Raw genomic sequence first — 12,294 nt, forward strand, 5'->3', positions numbered from 1 at the left:
CAAGCACCCAAGGTGATTCTAACCATGCTCTGAGACACATGATTTCAGACTGTATACCAGATTCCAAGATCCAAATAGAAAAATAATCTAATTATCATAGTAGATTTAAACTGGAACGACAAAAATATGTTCAGGCCTGCCTATAATTTTTATGTTCTCTCTGAGGTCTGAAACAAGCCCAACACGTCTGTGATTTAGATGCTCCTCGGTAATCATTTGCTTTAGAGATTTGGAGTTTTTATCCTTTCCCTCCAAGACTTTTTTCCCCTCTGAATGAATTTTTCCTCGGGATTAAAATGTAAAATGTCTTAACTTTCCCTCAGAGCTAAAGGAAATCAATTTTGGAGAATGTTTCAAACAAGTACTTTTAAAAATACACAAAACAGAATGTCTTGCCTTTGAACCAGAGGCCTGAGATGCATGAGGCAAACAGTAGGTAATGAGAGAAGTAAACACTGGGTTTTCCAGAAGCATTGGCCCTGAAACCAAAACTTAGGAAGGAAGCTGACCATTAAGTAAGTGACCCAGAGGAACAATAGCTAAGGCAGATCCTGGGGTAAATCTGAACCTGAGAAAACTGGAATTATACAAAAGCTTGTATCCCAAGTTATCTTTCCCTTCCTGCTGGATTTTAAAATAAGGACAGTACTGTAAATGAGAATTTAGTTTAAGTGGAATCTTAGAACTCCTGTGGGTGCCAAAGAATTTTCTGAGAACTAGATAAAACTCCTGAATTTACAGTGCTCACTTATGCCTATGGCCCTCCCCAAGGGCATTTTAAATCGGAGGCTCTACAGACCAAGAAACAGCATGGGGAGAAGTGGAGTCAAGTGAATTCTAACACCAGCTTGGACCAACTCACATTATGGCATGAGAGCTGTACTATACATAGATGTCTTCATGACTCAGTGAATAGAGAAATGTGATACAACCAAAGAAAATTCTCAAGTGTCAACAGTAAGGCACAAGGCTCTTATGGAGTAAGAAACTCCAGCAACCAAATTTATTTAAATTGGTTAGAAGGCAAAATGTCAGTTACATAGCTACAACTTGCATATTCCACTTGGCTTATGCTTTAGGTTGTGAACAAGAATAGACTGAATTTAAGGTGATTAGGGGAAGAAGGGATGGATAAAAAGGGAGAAATGAGCCACCCACCAGGAGATGAATTGGCTCAACTCTTCAAGATCTACCTTATGAGTTCTGTTTTGTTAATCTTTTTTTTTCCTCCTTCTTTAAAGAGCCCTAACAATCCTCAGAACAATTTACAAATGGGAAAAATTCAATACTGGCCCTGCAGGATCACCATTCACTCTTGGTTTCTTTCAGTCCAATTAGACTCTTATTCTAATTGCACAGCTTGGAAAGACCCACTGTGATCAGCTGGCTGCTAACCAGTCTCCTCCAGCTCCTCCCAGCAGGCCTCAGGGCCTCCTTAAGCCTCAGTGGCCGTAAAGTGGTCATGAGCATCCCTGCATATAGTTAGCTGAAGTGTGTACCTGGAATCTCCTCTGCATGGCTTTCAGGTGTGCAAGGTTTTGTAACTAACATTGAAACCAGCTTTACATTTTAACAAATACCTGACTGAGTTGTGTGGAATAGGCATCATATAGTCATTTCAGAGCATCTGGAGCTGCTTTCTAAAGCCTAAGATTCCCATTATTTTAAACATATTTCATCAGGATTCTTTGACATTTGGGGAAGATTCTCTCTGGAAATTCACATGTTCTTTGTTATGCTTCCTGTTTTTGAGCATGCAATTCTGATATGGCATGGCAAGAAAAAAAATTGATCTAGAACAATTCTTGACTCTACCCAGTTGCTTCTCACCAACTCACAGAACAATCACATTTTTCATAATACCTATGCAAATCTTTATGCTACATACACACTTTCTCTCCAAAGGGTAATCTAAAGTGTTTGATAGATACATGAAAACTAATCATCACAATCTCCTTCAGATGACTTACCCTTATCCCAAAGGATTGACTTAATGGTATGAACAAAGTGCTGTTAAGGGCCAAATTTATAACACATCAGTTCAGTAGAATTTAGGGGTTAATGATTCAGGTTAACTATCACACACTCATTCTTTTCTTTTGCTCCAGTTTGCAATCAAGAACATTCCATCAAAGTAGATGAAAGTTTAGAACATTACACACACATAGTGACTGACACAGCAAGGGAAGTCAGCAAGGCTATTCTGAAAAGGGCTAAGCAACAGTAAACACACAAAATTCAAAACCATTTCAACAGTGTAAATATTCAGAGCAGGAAAATCAGGCCCTTGCTGAATGCTTTGATTATCTCAGAAGGCAAGTGAGCATTTGCCAGAAATAATTCCTTTATTCTCTATCCTTCTTCAAAGGCTTTAATACATATAACTTTAAAAATCAACGATCTTATAGATAAGCAGAGTCTTTTAGCTACACTCAACAAAGGAAGACACTAAGGGATAGGAGTTCAGGTTTGCCCAGGGGTGGTTAAGTGGCTTGATAATAACAGTCAGTTCTAGAATCCAGGCCTCTTGACTACAAATCTAAGTTCTATAAATCTACAACATATTTCTGTTTGTCCTTGATCATCAAAAGAACATATAAGCCCTAAAAACTCTGTTTGGTGACCTGGTATCATAGATGACACAATCTGGTTTGCCCTTGATCATCATGAGAGCAAACTCCCCCTGCAACTCTGCTTGGTGGCTTGTTAGCATGGGGCACTTCCCCAGGCTCCTTTGCAAAGGCCATCTGGCATTTGCTGCTGTTATCCACTGCAGTTAACATTTCACACATTTCTTTCCTAAGCCTCCAGCATACCTGATGCAATAGTGGGAGAGGGAAATATAAGCACAACTGAGACCAGCTTTACTGCAAAGATAAGAACTTTCTGGGGTGAGAAAAGGGCCAGCAATCGGTCATAAACCTACTTTGCCAAGTGGTTCATGAGCATCTGTAACATCTGCCGATTTTTCTCTGGGAGCCGATGAACAAGGCTGTGGATTTCAGAGACCCGAGTCTCCTGGTTCTCCAGTTCTGGGAATGAAAGAGGGAGGTAATATTTTCTCAGTGTCACCACTAACTCACTTTACAAGACAAAACGAAGGAAAACCAAAGTTTGGGCATGAACAGGCTGAGGATTTCTCAACAATTTATGATCCTATCTTGCGTGCGTACTATATGATCAGCACAACCAGATCTAGAAGTCCTAGATGGTGCTTTCTGTAACAGGGTTCATCAAAATAATGACTGTCAAAGGATCCAAGCCAAAATGATGACGTGATGAAACAGAGCCAGTCAACTGCACACCCAGAGCAGGAATGAACTCAGGAGCAGCTGGCTCCCTAGAGGGCCAACTAAATTTCAAGGAAGGAAGGAACTTTATGCACTCGTAAAGTGATAAACAAATCTTACGTGAACAACATTGCAAAGTTCTCAAATATCAAAATAATGCGTTGAGACAGCATCACGGAAATCAAAGGAAAGGCCCATTTTCTCACGTTATGTACCACCAGCAGCCTGGCAGAAGGAAAGCAATGGCAGAGAAAATATTTAAATCCTTCTGTCACCGTATAACCTATATCATGGCTTGTCACATTCTCTTGGTTGAACTTGGTAAGTGGCTTCGTTTCTCGGGGAAATAGATTGCTAGTACTCATCACATCTATTTATAGGACTGATGTGAGGTTTAATTAGAGAAAGGTTGCTATGGTTTGGAATTTCTCTGAGAAAGAAATCACATAAACACCATTTTCACTCCCAGCTTTCTCCTATCTCTTTCTCCTCCCTGCTTGAAGGGTACAACTATGAGTAGATAGGGCCACCAGAACATGAGGTTCTACTAAATTAGGCCCATAGTAGCTACCAGGGTAAACAAACCCCAGAGGCTGAAGGAAGCAGGGGAGGTACAGGCTATGGACACAATAATACTGTGAGGATTCATGCCAGATCTAAATCTGACAGAGAATCTGACTGCCCCTTACAGGAGGCCTATCCCACGTAGACAGATTCCAGAATACTCAGGGTAGCTTGCACCTAATCCCTATGTACTTTAATACCAATAATATGACGCTAGGGACCTGGATGATATAATTGAAGAATGATCAGAAGCTGTACATAGAAGACATGATGGAAAGAGGGCTGTGAAGTTATATAAATGGTGCTGTATTCAGGGAAACACTTCCAGTGCTTAATTTAGGTAATGTGCAATGTCTGATTCATTCTGTAAAATGCTACTCAAAGGATGGAAAAAACCCAAGAAGTTAGAACGCCAATAATCAAAACTAGAATGGCAAACTTGTTTTTCTCCTCTCTCTCTCTCCCCTTCCCACCACCTCCTTCCTCCACAAGAAACCACCTCTGAAGCCTCGCTCCTCCACTGTAATTCAACAGTGCAGGCAGGTCCTTGGCAGTCTCAAGTTGGCTTCATTCTTATTCTTCAAGTCTCATGAGCATGGATATGGCCACTTTACATGCAGAATACGATGGGTTAGATAATATTTATTTTGGGATACTGACTATTCTTTAAAATAGAAATATCTATTCTCTTCCTCTTAAAACTGTGACAAAAAGATGACTTACTTGCTGCTTTGATGAAACTTCTTTGAAACTGGTACATCATGAGTGGTCCTGGAAGCATTCTGGAATTAAAAATAAGAATAAAAAGAACAGACTATCAGCTTAATAATAAAAACCATATTCTCTCTCAATAACAACCCCAAAACTGCCAAACAATATTACATTTCTTAAAGACAACCATCACAGGGAAACAACAGCAACTCAATTTAGTTTTCTGATTGGAAGCATCCTGAGATTTCACCTGAAATTCTCAGTCCCTTTCTTTTTTAAAGGAATGGCCACAACTATGCTTCAGAGTCACAACTAGAAAAGTGCTAATGCAAAAGTCTAGCACAAACCAAGAGATTTCCTTTTCAATCAGTGACTCACCCATCAACAAGAGCATTTGAGGCTGTATCTCAGAAAAAAGCAACTAACTACACATTTGCAATTACCTGTGCTTAAACTCTCAACTTTCCAGCAGCTTGTTGTGACACTCAGTTCATCTGGTATCACCATGAAAGGTTTTTGCAGGTGTTTTGCTTCAGAGACCAGAGGGCTAGAACCCCTAACATTAGGCATAACACGAGTATATTTTACCTAGTGGGTATGAATTTGCTTAACTACAAACTTGAGTTTTTTCTGATTATACAGATGATAAACGCAACAGATGACATATATTGTTCTTGGCCCAGATTTTATTTGTATTGGATTCTCTAATTCAACTCTTAGGCATCTCCTGGATTTCTTCTTATTCCTGACGTCAGTGCCCCAATAGCCAATAAAACCTACATCATCAATTCCTTTTCCATGGCCTTTGCTTTCCAGCCAAATGAATCTTTACAAAACCTGTACAAAGGCTTATATGAGTCACAATTACATTCTCTTCTCTATTTATGACTATATCCCACCTTCCTACAGTACAGAACTACAATATTCCTGTTCTTCAAGGGCAGCTTAAATTTTAGTTTGTTCATGAAACTGAAATGCAGGGAGTTAGTCAATAACCCAAGAAAGGTTAGCAAGTAGCAATATAATCATATATATTGATACAAGGAGAATAGTCCTTCCAGTAAGGCAATATGTCTAATCTAAGCAGATGCAGTCAAAAGGAGTTCCACTATGTTCTCATTTTTAAGGACCAATGTAAGCAATGTACATTGTACATTTGGTGGTGCACCAAAGTATCAATATTCACAGGGTACAGAATCACACATTCTCAACAGAATGTGATATATGATTTCTTTTCTTTTTTTAAAAAAATTGTAGTTGTAGATGGACACAATATCTTTATTTTATTCATTTTTATGTGGTGCTTAAGATTGAACCCAGTGCCTCATACCTACCTGTGAGGCAAGCACTCTACCACTGAGCCACAACCCCAGCCCATGATTTCTTTTTTGCTTAACAGATTATTCAGGGAAGACTGCATTGTAGGTTCTGTTCAAGGCTAATTATCTCAGTACTTCTCAGTCAGAGCAAAGCTTCCTAAATCACTCATGGAACCATTGCACAATGACAACCCATCAACTATGGACGATTTACAATGGGTTTGACCAGCCGAACTAAATGCACCCACACAGAAGCTGTTTCCACATCTCAAACACCCACCCAACAGCTCTCTGGAGACTGAAAATAAAACTGCTTTCTTCCTCACTGCACGATAACTAGCTGGCACTCTGCCCTGCAAATGGAAAGTCCCTACCTTAGGTAGGTCTTCAGAGCACTAGTGATTGTCTTGATCTCCCACTCGGCACAGATATCTGTTTCTGTCTCGGAAGCTGTTTTGGGGTCTACAAAATGAAGAAAAGACAAGGTGTAAAGCAGACCTCAAAATACAGATAACAAACCAGCACACATATAAGCATTCAACCTTGTTAGTAAGTGCAGAAATACATTAAAAAACAACACATACTTTTCGCCTATTTATATCAAGGAAATGTTTAAAAATCCAAGTATCTCTTGCTGGAAGAATGCAGTGAAACTGATCCTCTCATAAACTGCCAGAAGCCATAGAGATAAATGCAGCAGTTCTGAAAAAGGAATCTGGTAATATGTCTCATCAAGAGTCTTAGAAATGTTTATACCCCTGAACCAGTAATCCCATTTCTCACAATATCTCCTCAGGAAATAAGATAAGGCATGAGAAAAGTCACATACCCCAGAAATGTTCCACATGCACTCTCTTCTTTGTAACAGTGGAAAAAGCAAGAGGAGGAAACAACCTAAATGTCTGATCATAGAGGGATGGTGTATGTCTCCCTAAAGGAGAGATGGTGTCATTTACATGATACTGAAGACCACGCAGCAACAGGGAAAATGCCTGAATTATGTAATGTCGAGTAAAAATAATTAAGATGTAAAAGTCTGTGAGAAAATCATAAGGATAAAGGCTGAAAGGAAATACTCAAATACTAAAATAGTGGTTGGGTTAAAGTGGTAGAGTTGTGGTTTTTATATTTTCTAAACTGTGCATGATTTGATTCCATTGCTCTTCTATGTATTTTAAATTTCCATGAGCCCAGATGTGCAATGAGCACCTCCATAATTATATTGACTCCTGATAATTTGTTAGTCTCTTCTTATGTGGGTTTTAAACAAATGGATGCCTTTAAGTAAGTGGACTATAAAGGAAGGAGAGAGAGAATTCTTGTAGCCTTCCTAGGCAGCAGACAGGCAGGTGAGATTAAGAGGCTGAGGTTGGGAGTGTGAACTGCTTCACAAGTCAGCTGAGGCCCATCCTGTTGCTGGTGAGGGGGATCAGGCCACACACAGACTGCAGGAGGGCAGAGGAGTCTTCCAGTGCATTGAAGGGGGACTCTGGCTTCCTCAGATTGACTTAAGGCCAGGATCTGTCCCCCAGCTCCCACATTCCCCTTCTTTCTGCAATGCCTCATTCTCAGTTGGGGAGCCACCCTTTCTTACTCCTTCCAGGGGTGGGGGAATAAGACCTTAGGACAGACTGATCAAAAGCATGTCACCTCCCTAGTGACTGGCTCAGGGATCACCAAGACCTAAGCCAGTTCGGTCACTGTGAACTTCAAGGACTTTTCTAGAAGATAGGCTGCTGTTTGCTGGGTTTGCACCTGAAAGCTTATATAACTGCCAGGTGCCACCATGTACAGCTTGAGAGTGACTCCAGGACACAAAGCCAGAGACAGAGAAACAAAGACGGTAGAGCTTGATGAAGCAGGTAAGCGGTGCCTTTTTAATCTGGGAGCCAATAATTTTCATTTTCCCTCCTAAGCTTGTCTCCTAGAAAAATCCTGAAGTTCACTGTGACTGGACTGGCCAATCTTGGACCATCCTTGAACCAGTCACCAGCCCACCAGAGGTGACATGCCTTTGACTCCTCTGGCCCAAATATCATTCCCCACACCTGAAAGGAGTAAAGAAAGGAGTAATCCAGTTTAGGTCTGGCTCCAGTTTGTTATAATCAAAAAGATATTTGAATGATACACCAGGTAGAGAGGGACAGCCACGGGACTGCCTCTTTCTCAACAGTCCCCAAGATGAACTCTGAGACGCCAACTAAGAAAGAGGTTCCTTCGGCAGGGCCAACTGCCTTTCAGTAGGGAAAGGAGAGTGAGTTATGGGTGGGCAGAACACACTTTCTATTTCCTGGGAAAGAACCCACTTTCATCCCAGAAGGAAGAAGCCAAATGCTCATGAATGGCCTCTGACTCCCAGGCAAGGCACAAGCCCGAGTGGAACCTACCGCTTGGTTTTGTTCCCTGAACGCTTCCTTGAAGATGAGACAGAAAAGGGCCCCAGCTCATAAAAATGTGTGTGGCTCCTATAGGCAGACCACCTGTCTGATGTTCACAGGTGACCCTGGGCAATAATGAAGTCTCTCTTTTCACATGAAACCAATAAGAACTTAAAAAGCATGATTTTACTTCTAGAGCCACAGAGTGGTTAAGTTTCTTAAAAGGTCCCAATATCTGATTTTCTTAATATCCAAACGCTGTACAGCTTTAATTCTTTGTCATCTCTCACTCCCCGAATAGTTTCTCCCTGCAGAAGAAAGTTTGTTTAGAATGACCTTTTTCCCTTTCCATTCCCAAGACCCATGGAGAGCTGCCACCCAGCATGGTTTCTGGATGCAAGACAAACGTTACTGTACATTTTTCTGAGGAACAATCCAACTTCGACCCAAGATGAGTGAACGTGAAACTAAACCAGCCATGGTTTGGCAGCTCTGGGAGTTTTGAACTACTCCATGAACCACATTTAGAAAACTAATGATTAGCTTCCACTTACTGGGGCTCTGTAACCATAGGAATATTGTGTAACATTACAGGGAGGAGAGTCAAATTACAGTCCGGCTAAAGGGCTTTTTATAGCACCAGTGAGGCAAGGCTTATAACTTGAGCACATCCATATTAATTCATTTAATATCCCAACTAAATTGCACACAGCCTCCCCAAGCTACCCCATTTCCAGAAAGTGCTGCCAATTTCCATACCTTGCTTCTGAGGCTCTCATGACAGAACTCAGAATTTTCTGTAGAACTCAGAATTTTCTATTTCTCCCCACCATGTCACTTGACCATGGTAGAGCTTAGTAAAATAAACCTAAACTAGAGGAGAAGTCCAATATACAAAAAAGGATCCTGTGGGTCAAGTGGAATGTCTCACTCCTCTTTCTCCTATGACCATGTAAACTCTGAAAACTAGGAGAAGGACTGAAAGCAGTGCTAATAAAGGGAGGTGGTCTTAGAAAGGTTACCCCAGACCAGTCCCAAGAACCATGCAGTCCTCTACTGTGCTGCTGACAAAGACACTGAACTTTGAACTCCTAAAATTTCATAATAACACATTATGATGTAAGGAAACTAAATGTCTTTTTTCTTTCAGGTTAACATATATATTTGGTAAAAAAGAGTTTCAATGAAAACAAATATATATTAAAAAGTAAGCCTTTTCTCTAGTACAGGCAACTGAAACTATCAGTTTTTCACGTACATATCCTAACAATCAATGCAAATGCCAGGTGCATATTGGAATACATCCACCTTTTTTAAAAAATTATTTTTTTAGTTGCAGATAGACACATATCTTTATTTTATTTATTTATTTTTATGTGGTGCTAAGGATTGAACCCAGGGCCTCACGAGTGCAAGGCAAGCACTCTACCACTGAGCTACAATCCCAACCCATACATCTACCTTTTTAAAAACACAAATGGCCTAGCAAGTAAAAGATCTTGGGTTCCATTCCCAGTATGGCAAAAAAATAAATCAAAACTCAAATGGCAGCACACTGTGCATGGAATTCTGGGTGTTGCTATTTTCATTTGACAATCTCTTAGGAAACTATTCCATATTGGCACATAAATATATCCACTCTGCAGAACTTTACTGTGTAGATGTGACATCATTAATTTAATGTCTCCTTTTAATGGAAATTAAAATTGCTCTGTTGTTTTTACTATGATTAACAATAATATAAACTTCCATTTCCTTGTACCTCTTATTTATAGAAATAATTCTTAAAGTATAATTTCTGAGTTAAAAAAATGTGCATTTTTTTTATTTTTTATTTTGAAAGATAACTGCTCCAGCTCCCCTTCGAAGTTTAAGTCTGAATGACTCCTTCCCTCAACTGGCTGAGATGAAAGTCTGTCACTGCACATTGCTATCAAGGGTGAGGGAAGGAGTCATTCAAACTTAAACAGGACACTAATTTAAAAAAAAAAAGTAAACTGTAAATGGATTGAAGAGGGATTGTTGGGTGGAAGGAGTTTGGGGTAGTGCTGGGGTCTAAATGAAGTGGGTTGAGCTCCATGCTTTGGTGATTATGCCAACGTGTATCATGGTGTTGAATCATAACTAAAAAGAATTTTTAAAAAATAAGTTATCTCATTGTTTAAATTCTCTCTCTCTCTTTTTTTCAGTGAGGAGAAAGTTTGCAAATCTTCTATGTATGGGTGTGTTTTTAAAGTGTGGATTATTGAGGTAAACTCACCCTTTTGTAAGTGTGCAGTTCCATGCTTTTTGATAAATGTGCATTGTCATGTAACTGCTATCATAATCAAGATATTTCCATCACCCCCCAAAAACTCCCAGTGATCCATTATGCTTAATTCTCTCCCTTCCCCACCAACCTCTAGCAGCCACTTTCACATACATAGCATAAGACTTTTGAAATCCATCCAATGTTGTTACATGTACCAGTAGTTTAATCCTTTTATTACTGAGTATATTCAATGTTATGGATATGCCATAATTTGTTTATCCATTTGCTGATTGATGGACATTTGGGTTGTTTCCAATTATAGATGTTATGAGTAAAGTCACTGTAAATATTTGCACACAGGTTTTTGTATACTACATTTTCATCTTTTGGGTAAATACCATATCTAGGAGTGGGACTAGGTAAAGTACTTAGGAATAGGTCAGATGGTATGTTTAACTTTAGAAGAAATTGACAAATGGTCTTCCTAAAATGTTTGGATCATTTTGCATTTTTACCAGTAATAGAGAGCTTTGGTTGTTTCACGTCCTTGTCAACACATGATATGGTCATTTTTTAATTTTAGCTATTCTAATAGGCATGCAGGGATATATGGCTTTTTTTTTTCAAATTTGTATTTCCTTAATGACTAATGACATTGGTCATCTTTTCATCCTTCCCCTTTGTGAATTTTTTTTAACATTTTATTGGTTGTAAATTTTTTTACTGAACGATTTATTCTCAAATCTTGTCTGGCATATGCCTGTAATCCCAGTGGCTCAGGAGGCTGAGGCAGGAGGATCCAGAGTTCCTCAGCAATTTAGCCAGGCCCTAACTAACTCAACAAGATCCTGTCTCTAAAAAAGGGCTGAGGATGTGGCCCAGTGGTTAAGTGCCCCTGGGTTCAATCTCTGGTACAAAAAAAAAAAAAAAAAAAAAAAAGAAAAAAGGCATGGGGCTTGTTGTGTTATTGAGATGCAAGAGTTTTGTTTTTTTAAATGTGTTCTGGATATAAATCACTTATCCTATACACGTTTTGCAAATATTTTCTTCTGATCTGTAGCCTATCTTTTCTTTTTGTTTAACAATACCTTTTTAGGAGCAAAAGTTTTAAATTTGTTATCCGTGTTGTTTTTAAGAAATCTTTTCTAAACTAAGTCACAAAGATTTTCTCCTATGTTTACTTCCAAATATTTTTAGCGTTAGTTCTTACAATTAGGAGGCAGGAAGATCCTTATATTTAGGAGGCATGAATGATCCATTTCAAGTTAATTCTTCGATATAGTACCAGATAAGAGTTAAATTTCATTTTTTTTCAATTGTATTAGTACCATTTGGCAAAAGATTTTCCTTTCCCTCATGAATTACCTTGACACCTTTACCAAAGATCCATTGGCCATATATGTATGGGTCTTATTTCTGGACTCTCATGTTTGCCTCATTGATTTAGAAGTCTATCCTTAGAAAATAGCATACAGTCTTACTTTCCTACATTTAAAAGTGAGTTGTATTTTGTTTTCTGTGAATTGTCTTTTGCTAAAATCTTCTCCAGCCTTCTACATTCTCTATTCCCATTACATCTTTGAGGAAAACACTTACATAAGTACACTATTCTCTGTACAAATGAGACTTCATTTATCCCGCATGTAAACCCTTCAAGCTTAGATGTAATATTTGGCAAATTGAGAAGCAAATGTGTTTACTCTATTTTCTGGCTATACATCTTGAAAGCCTTAGTCACTTCCCTAATCTAGTGCTTAAGAATCCAAATCATCATTTATCTG

The 12,294-nt window shown here is 39.1% G+C and overlaps 1 protein-coding gene across 7 annotated transcripts in view; it reads right to left on the reverse strand.

The window, feature by feature from the left end:
- Arhgap26 (Rho GTPase activating protein 26) overlaps window positions 1–12,294 on the reverse strand; it is a 411,097-nt gene that overhangs the window by 147,497 nt on the left and 251,306 nt on the right. For all 7 annotated transcript variants that reach the window (XM_046460145.2, XM_058584255.1, XM_058584256.1 and 4 more), the window contains 3 exons: window positions 6,259–6,346; window positions 4,578–4,636; window positions 2,927–3,032 (listed from right to left, as the gene is read on the reverse strand). In XM_046460145.2, the coding sequence (XP_046316101.1) occupies window positions 2,927–3,032; window positions 4,578–4,636; window positions 6,259–6,346 (253 nt within the window). The remainder of the gene's footprint in view (window positions 1–2,926; window positions 3,033–4,577; window positions 4,637–6,258; window positions 6,347–12,294) is intronic.

The sequence above is a fragment of the Marmota monax genome, unplaced genomic scaffold, assembly GCF_021218885.2.
Source record: "Marmota monax isolate L192 unplaced genomic scaffold, Marmota_monax_Labrador192_F-V1.1 WCK01_AAM20220418_F8-fsc00006, whole genome shotgun sequence".
Classification (NCBI taxonomy): domain Eukaryota; kingdom Metazoa; phylum Chordata; class Mammalia; order Rodentia; family Sciuridae; genus Marmota; species Marmota monax.